Source organism: Vulpes vulpes, chromosome 15 (genome assembly GCF_048418805.1).
Source record: "Vulpes vulpes isolate BD-2025 chromosome 15, VulVul3, whole genome shotgun sequence".
NCBI classification, from domain to species: domain Eukaryota; kingdom Metazoa; phylum Chordata; class Mammalia; order Carnivora; family Canidae; genus Vulpes; species Vulpes vulpes.
This window is the reverse complement of record NC_132794.1, coordinates 57,795,973-57,816,377: the sequence shown is the minus strand read 5'-3', so window position 1 is coordinate 57,816,377 and position 20,405 is coordinate 57,795,973. Positions and strand designations below refer to the sequence as shown.

The 20,405-nt window shown below is 38.8% G+C and overlaps 1 protein-coding gene across 4 annotated transcripts in view; it reads left to right on the top strand.

Moving 5' to 3' along the window:
• The window catches only part of MYO5A (myosin VA), a 199,002-nt gene that overhangs the window by 132,413 nt on the left and 46,184 nt on the right, over positions 1-20,405 (top strand). For all 4 annotated transcript variants that reach the window (XM_072738571.1, XM_072738570.1, XM_072738569.1 and 1 more), the window contains exons 21-25: positions 3,919-4,158; positions 5,129-5,377; positions 8,601-8,694; positions 11,121-11,269; positions 17,432-17,545. In XM_072738571.1, the coding sequence (XP_072594672.1) occupies positions 3,919-4,158; positions 5,129-5,377; positions 8,601-8,694; positions 11,121-11,269; positions 17,432-17,545 (846 nt within the window). The remainder of the gene's footprint in view (positions 1-3,918; positions 4,159-5,128; positions 5,378-8,600; positions 8,695-11,120; positions 11,270-17,431; positions 17,546-20,405) is intronic.

Sequence of the window (20,405 nt, the reverse complement as noted above, 5' to 3'; positions counted from 1 at the left end):
GAAAAAATTACCTTTCTCCCCTTATCTGTGTAATTTGTAAAAAAGTGACTATATTAATTTCCTGTGGCTGTTATAATAAATTACCAACAACTTGGTAGCTTAAAACAACAGAAATTTATGCTCTCAGAGTTCTGAGGCCAGATGTCTAAAATCAGGATCCCTGGTCCAAAATCAAGATGTCAGCAGGGCTGTACTCTCTCCAGAAGCTCCAGGAGAGAATCTGTCTCTTGCCTCTTCCAACTTTTGCCAGGCAGCTGCCAATACCCATGTGTTTGTGGCTACTTCACTCCAGCCTCTGCCTCCATCTCCATATCACCTTCTTCTCTGTGTGTCTAACATTGTTTCTTTTGTCTATCTCTTATAAGAATGCTTGTGATGGATCTGAAGCCCACCCAGATAATCCATGATAATCCTCCTATTTCAAGATCCTTAATTTTTTTTAAAGATTTTTTATTTGGTGGGGAGAGAGAGAGAGTGCGTGCACAAGCATGGGGAGGGGGAGAGACAAGCAGATTCTGCAGACAACATGGAGCCAGAAAGCGAGGTTCAACCCCACAACCCTAAGATCACCACCTGAGCTGAAATAAGAATTGGAAGCTCACTGACTGAGCCACCCAGGTTCCCCAAGACCCTTAATTTAATCACATCTGCAAAGACCATTTTCCCAAATAAGATAATCTTTACAGATTCCAAGGATGAGGTTCTGATGTCTTTGGGGGCCTTTATTCAGCTGACTGTGATGAGTTTTGAATAGGTAGACTAATATGATAGATGGGTAGAAGATTGTACCAAGAATGAAACAACTTTAGAAGAATTTAGCATAGTGAAAAGGAAATAAATTACATTAATGTGCTTAAAAGTTGTATTGACTAGAATATGATGCTCCAGAAATTTTTAAGTAATCTTTATATCTAGCAATAATCAAATGACTAGATAATAGATTACCAGATTAATCTTGATCTCACCTCTGACAGTATATGATCTAATTGATGGAAGATTTTTTTTTATAAAGATTTTATTTATTTATTTGACACAGAGAGATCATGGGTAGGTGAAGCAGCAGGCAGAGGAAGAGGGAGAAAGAAGCTCACTCCCCACTGAGCAGAGAGCCCGACATGGAGCTCAATCCTAAGACCCTGGGACCATGACCTAAGCCGAAGGCAGATGTTTAACTGACTGAGCCATCTAGGCGTTCCTTGATGGAAGATTTTAATCTCTCATTTTGGCAAGGTTTTGAGTCCTTTAGGGTATATTCTCAATAAGTCAGAAAGACAGTCTAGATCTTAGAGCTCAGTGGGCATCACCTTTAGAAGGAGCATCAGAGTGATTTGAGGGACATATCTCTGGTAACAAGCAGTGCTTGGGCGTGGCCAAGTCTCATTTATGTGTTTATTTTACTCTTATTTTGAAATAATTTTAGACAACAAAGAAATATGGACAGTTGATGCTTTAAATGAGCATATTTTATAGCTATGTTTTGAAGAAAATTTGAAGACAGCTACTCCGGGTCTTTCTCTCTGCCACACCTTCTGGTGCTTTTTCTGTATAGGCATGAGCTTTCAGGGAGGGTAAAAGCCTTATTAAACTTGACCTTTTAGATACAACAAACTGGTTCCCCTCTTGTTTTCCTCAGGAATATTTGAACTGGGCTAGGAGGCCATCAGTTTAGCAGAGACAGACTCTGGCCAACTCAATCCCCACTGTGACTGGACACATGGGGGTGGCAGGTAGAGACTAGCTCACATACAGGCCAGTAGCACCCCTGTCAGTTCTCCTTCAGCTGTGTCCAGTCCAAGCTTCCCCTTCATGGGATTTGGGGGTCTTAAAGGGAGAGCAGGTATTATTCACTTCTTTGACTCAGTGATGGACTTGAGTTTGGGAGTGAAAGCTCTACTTATATACTGTTTCCATTTGACTGAAATTTCAGAAATGGATCAATGCTCAAAGTAACATGGAGAGAAGGAAATGGCATAGGAAAACTGGTATTAATAGCTTTGCCACTGTGTCCTGAGTTTTAAAGTTTGAAAGCCTTCAGTTTCCATCACGGATTCTTATCCATTTGGTCACTAGTCACCCAGATAAGACAAAGGGCTCCCTCAGGACTGTGACATTCAGGGGGAGCTCAGTATGCTGGTCTCACTGTAGCAGGATGCACGGTGACTGCACTGGGTGGAAGCTGAAGGCTGCTTTGGCATTAGGAGAACAGCTGAAAAGGGCAGCCTTCAATTGCCAAACAGATGATTAAGGTCTCCTAAACACCTATGATTTTTTTTTTTTTTGTATGTAAGACTTAGCCACTTATTTCTTAAATGTATTTTCTAGAATGTTACATTTTTTCTTTGTTAAATAGTCTAAAAATCAAAGTTGTTCTTTTAATGATTTTATTAAACTACTGTCTATTTGAATAGAGATTTTTACATGTAAAAAGTTTCATAAGAGGTACATTATGTCCATTTGTCATAATTGCTAATACTTAAATGCATATATTTAAGTATCAGTTATACAAGAGTCATTTCATAAAATCATAGACTTGGAAGGATTTAAAGTTCAAGAATTTTTTTTTAATTAGAGAATTTTTTCTTTATCATTTCTGGAAATTGTTTATACCATCCCTACCTGATGTTCATTACTGACAAATTCATCTCATAAAGCAACATTTTTGCTATTAGTTGTTTTAAGTTTAGGAGAATATCTTTTTTTTTTTCTTTTTTTAGAAAATACAATATAAAATCAAAATTAAGATTAGTTCACTTAATCTTTTATTTTTCTTTTATTTTTTAATTATTTTTTAAAGATTTTATTTATTTATTCATAGAGACAGAGAGAGAGGCAGAGACACAGGCAGAGGAAGAAGCAGGCTCCATGCAGAGAGCCTGACGTGGGACTCGATCCAGGGTCTCCAGGATCATGCCCTGGGCTGCAGGCGGCACTAAACCACTGCACCACCGGGGCTGCCCTTATTTTTCTTTTAAAGCTCCATCCCTACCACCTTTGATTTCATAAGTGGATTCCTGCTACATTTGAAATAGCAATGGGAAATCCTTAAAAATAATGTTCCTCAAATATGGCAAACAAGAGTGTCATTTTTTTGTTTCTTAGAGGAAGAGTCAGTAAATTAGTAGTAGATATTGCAGTATCCCTAGTGTTGGCTTCTATAGTCAGCTTACTACTCATACCTCATATCTTCAAGCATACACCCAATGAACAGTGATATGGTATCAGGAGTAAAGGTGGTGGGTCAGTCTTTTATTTTAATACCACACAGTTCTGTTCATTTTACAGGGGATCATCTGTTGCTAACAAAAATCATACACCAATAAGATACCTAATGTTTTTTTTCTTTCTTTTTAGAATTGTTCTCCTTTTAGTATTCTAGTGCCTTTAATTTAGACAGCTTCTATGTATATACTCTGCTTATCATCATATGTAAACATATAACATGAGTATGGTTCTCAAATCACATTTTAAATTCTACTATTCAAATCGCCTTTTAAAATAATTTTGTGGGGGATCCCTGGGTGGCTCAGCAGTTTGGCACCTGCCTTTGGCCCAGGGCGAGATCCTAGAGTCCCGGGATCAAGTCCCACATCAGGCTCCAGGCATGGAGCCTGCTTCTCCCTCTGCCTGAGTCTCTGCCTGCCTCTCTCTCTCTCTCATAAATAAATAAATAAAATAAATAAATAAATCTTTAAAAAGATTTTAAAAAAATCTTTAAAATAAATAAATCTTAAAATAAAATAATTTTGTGCCTGCATAAGTTTGTGATATGTAAAATCCATATAGTGTATTGTTGGTTCAATTTTTGTATCTTTCCACCTAGGCAGTTTATGGATTCTCCTCCTCATATGTGGGTTGATAATGTTGAACTTTGAGTCTAGTCCAGGGTCTGACGTTACCTGTACTTATCCTTCTCTGCAGATGCTCCGTGAGCACAAAGCAGTTATCATTCAGAAGTGGGTCCGGGGCTGGCTGGCTCGCACCCGCTACAAGAGAAGCATGCATGCCATCATCTACCTGCAGTGCTGCTTCCGGCGGATGATGGCCAAGCGCGAGTTGAAGAAGCTCAAGATTGAAGCTCGCTCTGTTGAGCGCTATAAGAAGCTCCATATCGGCATGGAGAACAAGATTATGCAGCTGCAGCGCAAAGTTGATGAGCAGGTGTGTTTTATTCAAAAGCCCTGAGAGTGGGGCATGCCTAAAGAACTCCACTGGGATTAATTTCAGCAGTGTTTCCCCTTGGCTTTACTTTTCAATCATAGCAAAAAAGTAAAATAATAATGACACTAATGTCATTATGGAAATAGTGACAAGCTCATAGGTAAGGTTATACTTGCAAGGACTAAGGGAGGAAATTATTCTGAGAATACAGCCAGATTTCTTAGCACTCCAAGTTATTTATGACCAAGAGTCGTATTGTACTTTATACTTTATAAATCTCTTTCATCATCATTACTCATTTGCATAAAGTATAATTTTTTTTACATATAAGTTGTTTAACAGTGAGATATGGTAAAAGAGGCAGGAAGATGTCCATGCTTCTGAGAAGCAGATAGTCTATTTGCAGGGCTAGTTTTATTTCCTAGAGATAGTTACTAAGTAATATTTTAGCACAGGAAAATGATATAATGCTAATTAACGATACATAAATACTAAGGAGGGGAAAACATAATAAAGCAGGACTCATCAGGAAGAGGGAGGAGTGGGAGGAATTTTGAGGTAATAAAGAATTTTGTAAGTAACTTGTGATTTTGAGGCCATTGTATCATTTTTATGAATCACCTGACTAGCATATGGCTTTTGGTAGAACACTGATTTATTTTCAAAAGCAAGTGTAGATCTATTTCTGGTTTAGGAATCAGGAAATTAAGAATTTACTGTGGTAACTCACCTTGTGACCATGAGAGAATCATATCCATGTTGCTCATGATATAAAACAGAATTAATTCTCCCTGTTTCCTTTTTGTATCATTATGAGGGTATTGATTGTAAAGGTTGTGGTTAGTATTTTGGTTAGATACTACAGCAGTGCTATGATGATATAGCATGAATATGATGAATAAATACAGTTTTCTCAAAATGCATTTGATATATATATTTACCTATTGTTACTTATGCGTGTGTTTAAAAGAACAAAGACTACAAATGCCTCATGGAGAAACTGACTACTCTGGAAGGAATATATAACTCAGAGACTGAGAAACTACGAAGTGACTTAGAGCGTCTTCAACTAAGTGAGGAGGAGGCTAAGGTTGCTACTGGACGGGTCCTCAGTCTGCAGGAAGAAATCGCCAAACTCCGGAAAGACCTGGAACAAACTCAGTCAGAGAAAAAATCTATTGAGGAACGTGCAGATAAATACAAACAGGAAACTGAGCAGGTAGGAGCTCTTTTTTATAACCCCATCTACTCCTTTCACAGAGGAAATGTGCTGTCATCATGACCTGGCCCATGTGGCTCAAGGTTGGTTTCAATCAAAGGTAAAATACAAATGTCAGTTGTTTACTGTTCATTGTTAGTGTTTTCCAAGCATTTCTCCCACATGATGGATGAGTAGTTCTTTTAGTAGAACCTTTGACTCTAGTAAGAACAGAGGCAAAGCAGTATTGTGAGAATTCATGACCAAGTACCTACTCTGTCCTCTTTTCCTTTAAATACATAGATCTGGATGAGTAGACTTCTTGTTCATCAAAAGAGTTAACGAGTAAGAAGTCAGTCAAGCAATGAAATGTCACTAGCTGATAGTACAGTACAGATCTTTATGGAAATCTGCAGTAAGGCTGTGTAAGAAGTCCAAGTGGGAGAAATCCAAATGTCGAAACACTAATTGTAACCAAGAGCTGCTATTCAGATAGAACAACAACAATGCTTATAGATTGGTGATTTTATATTACAAATTTATATCAAAGTTTACATCAAAACTTTATTAAGTACAGAAAACATTAAGGTTCTTAAGCACCAATGCAATGTGTTATTTAAGCAAAATAAAAGTACCTCAACATAAAGCTTACTTGAAAAAAGTGATAGATTTTCATAAATTCTACTAGTATTACCACCTTCAAATGAAAATAGAGATGACTATTGGCTGTAGCTACTGACAAGGCTTCCAATTTCCTATACTTTATCTGTACTGACTTCTAAATATATATATATATATTAAGATTTTATTTATTTAAGAGAGTGCAACCGTAGGGTGATGGGCAGAGGGAGAGAGAGAGAGAGGGAGAAGGCTGAGCGTGGAGCTTGATGCGGGGCTCCGTCTCACAACCTTGAGATCACGACCTGAGCCCAAACCGAGTTGGACTCTTAACCAGCCATACCACCAAGGCTCCCCTGTACTGGTTTCTGAATATTAACACAGCGTATGCAGTGAGAACCTCAGAAGGCACTTAGGTGCAATTCAGATGGGATAGGGTAGATAATAAAATTGCAATTTTCCCATGGTGTTCAGGGTCTTAATAATTCTTCCTGTATCTCTAGCAGATCTGGGCTCCATATACAGAGATAGCAATGGCATTAATATGTTATTTTGACATAGTAAGCTTATTCATCAGAATTCAAATAGGTATTCAGAGGGATACTCTTGAGGTTTAAGAACTCTTTTTTTTTCATTTCTTGAGTCTACAGAAGCTCTTCACAGATTCTTGAAGAGGAATCTGAAGTATTTAAGAGTATTTAAGCTTGATAGGAGTATTCTCTTCTCGGGCACCTGGGTGGCTCAATCAGTTAAGTGTCTGCCATCGGCTCAGGTTATGATCCCAGGGGCTTCTTGGGATGGAGTCCCACGTCAGGCTCCCTGCTCAGAGAGGAGCTTGCTTCTCCCTCTCCCTCTGCTATTCCATCCTGCTTGTGCTCTCTGGTGTGTTCTGTCTCTCTCTCTCTCTCTCTCTCTCTCTCTCTCAAATAAATAAAATCTTTAAAAAGAAGAAAAGGAGTATTCTCTTTTCTTATTCAAAGTCAAGTTGATACCTTTCTAGTCTGAAAGAATGGCACACTTGAAGAGATTCAGATTTTTCCTTTCTCTTTTATTTGATTATCTTCTGCTTTTCCCAGAGGCAGCTATAGATACCACCATTAATTCTCTTGAGCGGAATATAGTAATTGGGAAGAATGAAAAAAATTTCACTGTGACAGCCAGCTTTATGGTCAGGAAAGCTACATTCCCAATCATTCTGATCAAGGAGAATAGAAGATACTCTAGAACTCTTCTTTGTAACCAGGAGTGTGTATCTGAATCTACTGAAGAGTTTTTAAAAAGATAGCTGCCCAGGCTTTAGAAGTATGGGGGAGGCACGTGTGTTTTGTAAAAGCACTACAGTTTATTGGCTGCACACCCCTGACAAAGAGCAGTTTCTCTCAAGAGCATGTCAGGAGTTCCGCCCTTTCTAGTGAGAGCAGCTGTTAAGGCCATATCAGTATGGAGGGAAGAGACTGGGCCATCAGAAAGAATACCTTCTGGACCGACTTCTGCTGTGGCACAGTGTTACCATCTAATTCCCTGGTCTTTAGGGGTCCTTAGTCACAGAGCTCCCTTTCTCTATCTCTGAACTCTTGATAACCTTCTCTTTATTATTAAAGCTATTGCATTAACATGTGACCCTTGATCTTGGGGTCATAGTTTGAACATGATGTTGGGCATAGAGCTTACCTTAAAAAGGAAGGACGGAGGGAAGGAAAACAAGCTATCACTCTAAGAGTTCCTTGAATTTATGCTTAGAGAAAGGAATTCAGATTTCAGTCATCACAAGCACACATTATTTCATAGGTGAACTGAGTAAGCCATAAACTTTGCGGAGTTAACCTTTGGTTTTGAGTTCCTCATCCAACTGGGAACTAGAAAGTGAAAGGGCGAAATGTTTTGTTTGCATGTGTATGTGTGTGATTTGGGGGGCAAAATACACATATACATAACATAAAATTTACTACCTGAACCATTTTTAAGTGTACAGTTTTGTGGCATTAAGTACTTTCACACTGTTGTAAGGCCAGTGCTTAGACATGGACTAAGAGGACTAGTTTGTAACATTCTAAAACTCTTAAGAGGAGATAAAAGGGCAGTTTTCTTTCTCAAGACAGGTAGCAGGGAGCTTCAGAAGGAATTCAGTGAATTCCAGAACCAAAATGCCTTTCACATCTTTCTTAACCTCCTTAATCTCTCTTAATACCTGAATCATGAGTACCCATAAGCTTTGTGTTAGGCTGTTGAGGTGAGAAGGCATTTTCATTCCTTCAAGAGCAAACACTTACTAGGTGCCAGGCAATTGCTAAATGCTCAAGGTACAAAGTAAAACAACAGCAATTATCTCCATCTTCCAGAGATTTCTAGTTTCTGAGGGAAGTAAAAGTAAATTATTTATAAGGGTTATGATGAGACACATACAGGGTCCTGTAGGAGAGACACCTAATTGGAGAGAATTTCCAGGAAGACCCTCTGGAGGGGGCAATGTTTTGAGCCAAGTTCAAAAACTGACTACATGGACCGAGGTAAAGAAATGAGGCACAGAGACATGGAGGTAGGGAGGGCCTGTGGTATGCTTTTTATATCCAGTACTGGGCGTCCCCTGTCTACTGCAGCCACCTGAGTGTATTGTTTTATTTGATAGCTGGTGTCAAATCTGAAGGAAGAAAACACTTTGCTGAAGCAGGAAAAAGAGGCTCTCAATCACCTTATTGTGGAGCAGGCTAAGGAGATGACAGGTAAGGCTCAGGTGGGCATAACCTACTGTACTCCAGCCAAATGCAGACCAAGGTTTTATAAGTTACAACTTTGCTTAGAGCTGAAATATTTTAAAAAGTTGACATTGTCATCAGTAAATTTATGAAGTTCCAAGAGGCAAGCACTGGAAATATTTTGGTTGATTTAGTTGATGAACTTGTCATCTGGTCTTTCTTTGTACAAATGTGAATTCATGTGTAGTCAGAATCCTATGTAATTTTTTAAAAATTAATTTGTTCTTTATGTGTGATATATTAGTTATAGCTTACAGGATTCTATTGAACTAGGAAGAAATTGTGAGCTAATATGTATATATGTCTATGTGTATTTATTTTTTGCTAAAAAAATGTTATTATTCTTTCAAGATCAGTATCTCTTTTCCACCCCCCAAAAAAGCAACTCTAATTTTTTTAATAGAGAACTAACTAGATGTAGATATTTATTCTATTTGCTAGTTGTGAGATAGATAAGAATGATGATAATTAACAAGGAGTCCACATATATATAAATGTGGGCTAAATGATACAAAGATCAAAGCTATAGTAATTGGTGGTAAAGACAAAGAGAAAGGGATGGGTTGGAGTGAGGATATATTTTATGAAAAAAAAATCACCAGAATATTATCCTTTTTGATGTGGTATTCAGAAAAGGAATAATAATCTCCTGATGTTTTGAGATGAGGTATTACAACAATAATGGTGTGTTATTACTGATGAGGAAACTGAGGGGGGGAAGTACCTGTTTATGAGTAAAATAAATGAGATCAGTTGTTACAGTGTTAAATTTTTTTTTAAAGATTTTATTTATTTATTCATGATAGTCACAGAGAGAGAGAGAGAGGCAGAGACATAGGCAGAGGGAGAAGCAGGCTCCATGCAGGGAGCTCGACATGGGATTCGATCCCGGGTCTCCAGGATCGCGCCCTGGGCCAAAGGCAGGTGCTAAACCGCTGCGCCACCCAGGGATCCCTAGTGTTAAATTTTGAATGTCAGGTAGGGCCTCCAAGTAGAGATGTCCTGAAAACAAATTGAGATTAAAGATGAGAGACAGATAGAAATAGGCCTTTGGGTATCCATTAAAGCTATGATGGTAAGAGAGCCCTCTGTGTTTTTGCCCCCATTACCTTCTCCCTCCCAATTATAGGGAATAATGTAAAGGAAAGAGAAGAAATCTGGAATTAAGCCTTATGGGATGACCACAGTAAGGGATAAGGTGGAGAAAAGAAACTAGAAAAAAAATTGATATTAAAAACAGTCATTGACACATGGAAAGGAGGCTGCTAGGATGCAGAATGTGATGAGAAGATCCAGAATGAGGAGAATACTTGAAATTGGATCACAAGAACAAAGAGCTAACATTGGATTTGCCTAGGGAACATTTCTTGGTAGCTTTATGCAGCTTCTGCAAATTGGTGAGAATAAAAGGCAATTATAGAATGTTAGAGGAGAAGAAATTCATTCATTCATTTACACATTTTTGAAGCCCTACATTAGGGAAACACTGTAGTGGGCACCAGGGAAGCAGTTGTGATAGGATACTGGCTGCCCACACCCTTATGGAGCGGACAGGGAAAGAAATGGTGAAGCAGGCGAAACAGGCAGGGCAGCTAATATTTAGCTCCAAAACATGAGAATAAAATGAGCCTTATCAATATTAGGAAGCTTAACATTTATAAATGTGACTGATTGGCTCATTTAGGTAAAACATACAGCTGAGATCTGAGGCTGTTAGCTTTGCTTTATCTGTAGTCAGGGGCTCATCTCGTCTCCAGATGACATCTCAGGCAAATGCAAGCTGCTGGCAACAGAGACAGCAGAATGGGATGGTAAATGGGTACCCCCAGCAGCACACAAGAGAAGTAGTGACACAAATGACCAGGCATGGGGGCTTTATCTGGTTTGAAATGGGGGAGTGATTGGAGAGGGGGTGATTCGACATGGTAGAAAAATTGTAAGATCTCAGCCTGGGGACGGAGCAGAGAGTTGACACAGAACATAGGACAACTGGTTTCACTGGGAAGTCGCCACCCTCAGAGATGTGAGGAGTATCTCTGACTTTTTGACAGAGTATACTAATTTGGACAAAAGAGTTTTATAAGAGCCTGAAATGTAGTGAAATAAAAAATACTAAACAATGAGTAGTGGAGCTTTATCAAGGATGTGCTGTAAACAGTGAATGAGCTAATGGCACTAAATCCATAGTACATGGAAGACCTCAGTAGATGATTGTTATTAACAAACTATTATATTTTCTTGTCATGATATTTTCTTCCTCTACATTCTCTTTGTAGTTCATGGTGCTAAAAGTGAAACCCTTTGCAGAGAAACTGGAAGTCAGCATACATGTTTGTACTCTTGAGTTCTGTAGAGCCATCTTTGTTATGCTTTTCCCTTTTGTTTTCTTTCAGAGACTATGGAGAAGAAGTTAGTGGAAGAAACAAAACAACTGGAACTCGATCTTAATGATGAAAGACTGAGGTATCAGAACCTTCTGAATGAGTTTAGTCGCTTAGAAGAACGATATGATGACCTTAAAGAAGAGATGACTCTGATGGTGGTGAGTCAAACATTTGCTTTTTTTTTTTTTTAATGAAAACATTTAAGCACATACAAAAGCAAATAGTGGAATGAATCCCCATGTATTTCATGTACTCATTACCCAATTCTAAAATGGTCAACACATTTCTTTTTTTCTTTCTTTCTTTCTTTCTTTTTTTTTGGTTTCAGATGTATTATTTAATAATTTATCAGTTCTGTATAAAACCCAGTGGTCATCACATCACAGACTCCACCCAAAATTGCTAGAATTCATACAGGAATTCAGCAGTGTGCCAAGATATAAAATCAATGCACAGAAATCAGTTGCATTTCTATACACTTAAAATGGTCAACACATTTCTACCCCTACCCTATTCCTCCTACCTACCTCATCCAATGGATTGAGTTGTTGTAAAGCAAATCCCATGAATGATATGACTTTACTCATGAATACTTAGTAAAGTCAAACACTTTAAAGACTTTGTCTTACGTATTGAATGACTTCATGTAAAATTTACACAGAAAGCATATATTTATATAATTATTTCCTCTGCTAGTTTTTATTATAATTTCAAATTTGTATTCCTACAAAAAGAAAATTCAGTTTCTATTTGTAATTAAATTATCTATTTCAAGAACTCTTCTTTATCTACCAGCTACCTTTTGTATTTTTAATAGTTCTACATAGCCTCTCTGTTCTACTTAACCTACTGTCAGGAAACAAAGAGTTCTCTAGCTCTCTTGTTCCCTGTAAGTATCGGCCTTGAAGGTAACCTAATGGTACAGATGGCTAGAAATGCTCTGAAATACCTCTTATAAAAAACAAGATAATTTTATATCTGTAGCCTAGAATATTTGCTTCAACTTTTGCTTTTATCTTGATCCTTGGACAATGTTTTTTAAAATGTGGCATTTAAAAAGTCAAAATAAAGGAGATTATGTAACACAAAAGAAATGAAATAAATTTGTCATCTGGAAGAGAGGAAACCTACTCTCAAAGAAGTTAAAAAGCTAATTTAAATGCCACAGTTGGACTGTTACTTCAAACCTTATTACTCTATCCTGATTTATACGTGACAAAGTGAAATTAGAAGTAGGAGTAGGTCACCATCACTCTTACTGACAAACCAGAAAGACTTTCATTATGTCTTGTCTTCCTTGATCTCCCTGCTGCACTTGGCCTTGTTGAAATCTCTCCTCCCTCACATTCTCCCATTCTTAGCTTTTTCTAGAGTCCTTTTCCTCTGTCATTGAATATCATGTTCCCCAGAGTTCCATTCTTGGGTGTATTCTTCTTACCAGATAACCATGCCAACATTTTTGGTTAATCTATGCTTTGGTTATGGGTAGAGCTAAGCTTCATGTCCCATGAGGTGTTCTAGAGTTACTTAGGAAATTAATAAGTGGCATTAGGCAAAGAAATGATTAGGGTCAAATAAATGTGGGAAGTACTAGTTGAAACAGAGAGAAACAGATTTTTTTCCTAAAGGATTTCTTGGATTCTTTAATACTGCATGCCTTGTAAAAAAACAAAACAAAACTGCATGCCTTATGAACCTCAGAAAATAAAACGAGAGAAATACGTCATGTATATGTCACTTTCTGAACATGCCCAGAAATCTCCGTGAGATTAATGTGTCTCCTCCTTAAAGAGGTAACCATGTCTAGAAAAGACCCTCCAACAGAACATGAAAGATTCCTAACTCTGGGAAACGAACTAGGGGTGGTGGAAGAGGAGGTGGGCGGGGGGTGAGGGTGACTGAATGACGGGCACTGAGGTGGGCACTGACGGGATGAGCACTGGGTGTTATTCTATATGTTGGCAAATTGAACACCAATAAAAAATAAATTTATAAAAAAAGAAAAAAAGAAAAAAAGAAAAGACCCTCCAGTAATAATGGCCATCCTCCAGCAACTTAGCAGGGCTATTACTTCTTGCTGGGCAAGTCTCTGCCTGCTAGCCATTCTGTTCCTGCAGTGCTGTGGAAAAAGAAAGACATAATCTAGTTCCAGGGGCAGTTCAGCTGCTTATTTCTGATTTCTCAGCCTATAATCCTCTCCACTATATGCCTGTGACTCACTGTCACTCCTCATGGGTTAACAAAATGGTCAGAGGGAGAGAAAAGGAAAATAGCAGAGGAAGGCAGATCAGAATCTGCTTGCTTCCTACTCAGCTCTTCATTAAGTCTCCTTTCCTAGCTCCAGACATAGTCTGGAATCTGTAGAAAATGTTTGCCAAGAATTACAGAGAATTTTAAAAAATGGACTTTATAATTTAGGATTAATTAAATAATAGCAATATCCTATTTAATGTTTAGGTAGAAACTTTGAGACTAATAGATGGGTACTTGGCTAATATTTCATTGACACTCTTCTGCAGATGGCACTCACTGTGGCAATGCTTAGAAGCATTTTGTGGTAAATAGATTCCTCAAACGGATGTCAGGAAACTTTAAGGAGGGGAATTAATAGACTGCCTCAGGACTCCCGGTTATCTATGTGATAACATGGGCCAAAGTTAATGCCACTGATTACAAAGGACTAGATTTGTTGGCCCTGGTACCAAGAGTGTTGTAGGATTTTTCCCCAGGAACATTCAGTTGTAAAGTAGAGGCAAGGAAGAAAACACTAAATCCAGGGCCAAGGAAATTCAAGCAGACAGTGAAAGGATAAATGAGGCAAAGGAATGCAGGCTTATGAAGTGTTTGAAAATTCACCCCAAGTAAGGAGGGAGTCCAGCATGTCAACAATGGGGTCATTAACCTTGACAAAGGGAGTAAAACAGATTCAAGAAGAGAAGGAATTATTGGAGACATAACAGATTAAAAGAGGAGATACAAGATGCAGATCTTGAAGGGGTACTTGATGATCAAGTAGGATGTCTGTCCTTGTAATTGTGTGGCATACGGACTAAAATCTTGGGGAACAGAAGGCCGCACACAGCAGAGTTGTTACATCACTGCAGGGTCCTAACGCTAGGGCAACATCACTCAACATTAACTGAGTCCTTGTTACATTGATAGTTTAACCCTCACATAAACCCTATCAGGTAGATAATTTTATTATTCACCTTTTCCCCATTAATGAAAGTGAGCCCTGGAGAAGTTGGGTAAGGAGCACGTAAGTGGCACACCTAGAATTCCTACCCAGCTCTCTCTTACTTCAGACCCAGAACATTTTACCGCTACCCTGTATCCCAAAGTTACATTAAATAGCAAATGTACAATGTTGCTTCTAGTCACACTTTAAGGTACTTATCCCTTAGTAACACATACATGAGGGAAAATAGAAGTCTCACTCATCTCTAATAAGCTTATTAAGAACCTTTTTGAAGGTATTTATATGGACCTACCTATTTCTCATAATGACACAACCGATTTATTAATAAATACTTTCCCATACAATTGTTGGCTGGGGTAAGAACTTGAAGTAAGATTGCCTGTGTATGTAAACAGTAAATCTGAGCACCTTTGACTTTATGTGGATTGATTTCTCCCTGCCTGCTCAGTAATTTCAGAAGCTCTGGTGCTCTTGGGTCTTCCTTATGCACTGGGAGTACAGGTTGGGGTGGCCCGGGAATCTTTCACCTGCTCCTAGATGCTGGCTTTCCTTTGGTCATATAGATGGGCCTGGATATGGGAGAGAAAGAAGCAAAGAAGCAAAGAAGCTCTTTGTGACTTCTGGCTCCTCCTGCAGCTGGGAGAAGTAGTAAAGGAAATTGGCAGATGAGAAAAGCTTCCAGAGGTCTGTCTGAAGTTTCCAGAATCAGTAACCCTATGAGATGCAGGCCCCTAAATCTATCCACCTCTTTTTGCAGGGGGCACCCTAGGAGTGAGGGGCACAAAACCCAGCCTTTTTAGTCCTTCTTTCTTCAAGTCATTCTCTAACCCCCTCTCCTACAGAAAGGAACAGACTGCAATTGTTTAACTTTTCTGTTTTTTTTTTCTCTTTTTATTTTATTTATTTATTTATTTATTTATTTATTTATTTATTTATTTTAATAAATTTTTTTTTATTGGTGTTCAATTTACCAACATACAGAATAACACCCAGTGCTCATCCCGTCAAGTGCCCCCCTCAGTGCCCGTCACCCATTCACCCCCACCCCCCGCCCTCCTCCCCTTCCACCACCCCTAGTTCGTTTCCCAGAGTTAGGAGTCTTTATGTTCTGTCTCCCTTTCTGATATTTCCCACACATTTCTTCTCCCTTCCCTTCTGTTCCCTTTCACTATTATTTATATTCCCCAAATGAATGAGAACATAGAATGTTTGTCCTTCTCCGATTGACTTACTTCACTCAGCATAATACCCTCCAGTTCCATCCACGTTGAAGCAAATGATGGGTATTTGTCATTTCTAATCGCTGAGTAATATTCCATTGTATACATAAACCACATCTTCTTTATCCATTCATCTTTCGATGGACACCGAGGCTCCTTCCACAGTTTGGCTATTGTGGACATTGCTGCTAGAAACATCGGGGTGCAGGTGTCCCGGCGTTTCATTGCATCTGTACCTTTGGGGTAAATTCCCAGCAGTACAATTGCTGGGTCGTAGGGCAGGTCTATTTTTAACTCTTTGAGGAACCTCCACACAGTTTTCCAGAGTGGCTGCACCAGTTCACATTCCCACCAACAGTGTAAGAGGGTTCCCTTTTCTCCGCATCCTCCCCAACATTTGTGGTTTCCTGCCTTGTTAATTTTCCCCATTCTCACTGGTGTGAGGTGGTATCTCATTGTGGTTTTGATTTGTATTTCCCTGATGGCAAGAGATGCAGAGCATTTTCTCATGTGTGTGTTGGCCATGTCTATGTCTTCCTCTGTGAGATTTCTGTTCATGTCTTTTGCCCATTTCATGATTGGATTGTTTGTTTCTTCATAAGCTTTCTGAATGCTAATTTTATTGTTACCACATGTCATAAATATGTCACCTGGATTCCATAAATTAATAACCCCTGGACTTCAGAAGGTTTTTGGAGCAGCTTTCTTGCCTCTGCACTGCTCATCCTTCCCATTGCTGACTTCAGAGATTCAACTTCATGCCCAAAAGTGACAGAAATTATCATCACCTATGTAGAACCCCCCTTTTTTTCTATTTATGCTCAAATACAGTGCAGTAAAATGCTTATGCTATCATTAAACATATTTCATGAGTTTTTTTTAAGTTTTATTTAATGGCAACACTGAAGTCAATGTTTGGTTGCTAAGGTTCTTCTTCTTTTTTTTTTTTTTTTTTTTATTTATTTATGATAGTCACAGAGAGAGAGAGGCAGAGACACAGGCAGAGGGAGAAGCAGGCTCCATGCACCGGGAGCCTGACGTGTGATTCGAACCCAGGTCTCCAGGATCGCACCCTGGGCCAAAGGCAGGCGCCAAACCGCTGCGCCACCCAGGGATCCCGGTTGCTAAGGTTCTTATACCTACACTTCATCCAGTTTGATGGGCCACTCACAACTTTAAAACCCAAAGAGTGGGGCGCCTGAGTGGCTCAGTTGGTGAAATGTCTGTCTTTGGTTTGGGTCGTGATCTCGGGGTCCTGGAATCGAGCCCCACATCAGGCTGTCTTCTCAGTGGGGAGCCTGCTTCTCCTTCTCCTTTTGCTGCTCCCCTGCTTCTGCTGTCTCATTCATTCCATCAAATAAATAAATCTTTAAAAATAATAATAAAAATAATAAAAAATAAAAACCCAAATTGGGGGCCACCTGGGTGACTAAAGTCAATTAAGCATCTGCCTTCAACTGAGGTAATGATCTCAGAGTCCTGGGATTGAGCCCCACATCAGGCTCTCTTGCTCAGCAGGGAGTCTGCTTGTCCTCCTCCCTCTGCCCCTCCCCCTGCTCTCTCTCTCTCTGTCCCTCTCTCTCTCTCTCTCAAATAAATAAAATCTTAAAAAAAAAAAAAAAAAGAGGACTCTGCTAATAATCACAGGTGATTTTTGTTTGAACACTTGGTTTTTTGACTATTTTTGTCATGCCCTGCTGGCGCATCTTTCTCTCTTTTTGAGGAGCTCAAAAAGTAACCCTTTTGTAAGAGTTTGTAAGGACAAAATGGAACAGACTATTTGGGCAAAAGAGCAATAAGTCAGTGAGTGAGGGTTAGAACCAAGTTAAGGTGGATGCTCTCTTAGCTATAACTGGTTTAATTTTATAGTATTAATTCTACTTGGTTTATTTGCCTTGCAGAACGTGCCTAAGCCTGGACACAAGAGAACAGACTCCACCCACAGCAGCAATGAGTCTGAATATACCTTTAGCTCTGAAATTGCAGAAACTGAAGATATGCCCTTGAGGACAGAGGTACATTTTAGATACCTATCACTAAAAGTAGGATGTGACCATGCTGTTCTTAACAGAAAGCATTTCCATTGCAGAATGGACCTCATTGTCCATAAATGTAAAAGTTGTTTCAAACTCTTTATAATTTCATAAATCACCAATGGGTGCTTAATTAGCATATTAATTATTACATATATTGTCTTATATGTACTTACATAACTTATTACATATGTTTTTTGGCCAATAGGCATTTTAATTTTTAATGTAATATTGATGACATGATTTTCCCTTTTGTAATTCCCTTTCTCATCTTAACATGTCTTATTACAAAAAAACATAACCCATCATAAATTTATTTCAGACTGAGGTAAATTGTTTTAATAGTAAGGCTTTTGTCCTTGAAAATTATAAATAACAGAGGCCAAGAGTTTAACAAAACTGCTGCTTCTGTTTGATAATAGTTTTTACCAATGTAAGTTTTGTCCACAAAAATGCAAGAAAAATAGCTTATAAATCTGCCTTAGTGTTTGTGTTATATGGTATGATATCAAAATGATACATTACTGTAACTCCAAGAGTACAGTGACTTTAAGGTAGATTGTTCCCAAACCAATTCTCAGATCTTCTTTTCAAATATGATATTAGTTTCACTAATGGGTAATTCAGGCAAAATTCTTCTATTTTTATATTATGTTCTGAGAAAATGGCCAAGCCGGAAATAGAATGCTTCTGGCCGAACGGTGAAGAAAATTGAATGATTCTTTCCTTTGTCTTAGTTTTACTCAGGAAGGAAAAGTTTCTGCCATCTCATTCTGTTTATTTTAAGGAAAAATGTCATATAGTTGGCATCATACATTCAAGAACCCTAAGTTAACTTATCCAAGGTCCCAGCTTGTCAGTGGCTGAACCAGTATTCTAACTGAGGCTGGTCTGTGGGGAGCTCCATACTCTACTTGCTCCCATGCGGGGGTTTTACACGTAGTGCTGCAGTGTCGCTTCTCTCTACTGCTAACATTAAACTGTAGACTGTTGATAGAGTTTTATGGCCACCATATAGCAGGATAGAGGTTGTTCCTGTTATTCATTGCTTGTGACAAATCATCCCAAACTGCAGGGATTTCAAGCAACAGCAATTTATTAATGTTCACAACTCTTTGGATTTTGACTGGACAGTTTTTCTGCTTTACGTGGTATTGCCAATAGTTTGTAAACTCTTGGTACTTGGAGCACCTCCCTGCATCCCAGCCCAAGGAAGAGAACCTCGGGCCTCTCCAGGTGACTTCTCTGTTCAGTGGCATGCTGAATGGACTCTAAAAGTGTAAGAGCAAAAGATACCAGAGCTCTTGGGGCCAGGCCCAGAACCAGCACAGTGCTAATTCTGCCACAGTCTATGTCATGGAAATTACAAGGCCAGCCCAGACTTGGGGGAAAGGCAGTGGACTTCATCTCTTGATGGGAGAAAAGACATTTGTGTTGGGAGCAGTCATTTGTTGGGAGCAATCATTTGTAACCATCTTTGGAGACTACCACCAAGTTAGATCTTGAAGATTTCAAAATTATAGCCTCTGAGCCTCCAGTGGATATGAAAGTTTTAGGATTGTATCTGGTTGGTCTTAATGGGAGCACTCACTCCCAGCAGTCGGAGGGAAGTATGTTTACAAACTATTGGCTTCAGTCTAATACAACTCGAACAGTTCCTGCAAGGGAGGGGAAAACCATGACAAAAAGTGTGTATTTGCTGCAAAGTATTTTGTATTAAACTCAGGGCATGGTTGCCTGGGTGGTTTAGTCAGTTGGGTATCCAACTCTTGATTTCAGCTCAGGTCATGGGATCAAGCCCCATATCAGGCTCTGTGCTTAGCATGGACTCTGCTTGTCCTTCTCCTTCTGCTCCTACCCCTGCTTATCCTCCTTTCCTCTCTCTCTGTCTCCAAAATAAATACACAAAATCTTTAAAAAAGAATTAGGGGAAAAAAAAAAGAATTAGGGCAAAGAGGCTTCTTATTGATAGTTTTGTTTAAGGACATTACATTTTTAACCTCAAAAACTCCTCTGTGCTTTACCTAATTTTTACTAGTAATGATATTTGTTGGGGTCTCTACTCTTTTCAAGTTGTGTCCTAATTCTTACAGATTTGAGGGGAGAGTTAACCTTTTTGTTTCTAATTCTCACCCATATTTCCACTGAATCTTTTTTCAAATTAAGAGTTAGTTTAGGGGCATCTGGTTGACTTAGTTGGTTAGCATCCAACTCTTGATCTCTGCTCAGGTCTTGATCACAGGATCGTGTGTCCAAGCCCTGAGTTGGGCTCCACAATGGCGTAGCACCTACTTAAAAAAAAAAGTTAGTTTAGAGTTGGATATAGTATTTTGCTCATCTCTTTTAAATAATGAAGTATGAATTGTGCTGAAGTCACAGACAGATCTGGAATACTGTGTATTGTCCTTCATATGTATTGACCATCAGCAGTAGGTCATGCACCTGGAAATCTTCTCTCAATAATGGGAAAGGCTTTTCACTGAACTAGTCATATTATTCCTTGTTACTAAGTGTATGCAACTGAAGTGTGGCTGGCTCTAGTTAGAAGGGTTGTCTTGACTATTGGACAGACTACAGTAACTCTCCTCCTTGGAACTATGTCCATAACCTGAGGCTCAGTCTCTCTGTGCCGCAGTTTCCTCACCTATGAAGTGATATGCTATGATTATTATCTTACTTTAGAGTGATGTTTTGAAGATTGAGATAATTCTTTTAAAGCACTTTTAACAATGTTTGATACATAGTAAGCATTCAATAAATCCATGTTTTTGTTCTAATAAATAGGCTTCCTGTGACTATCCTACAGTTCTGATTGGGTGTGGTCAGAAAGATAGAAATCTGT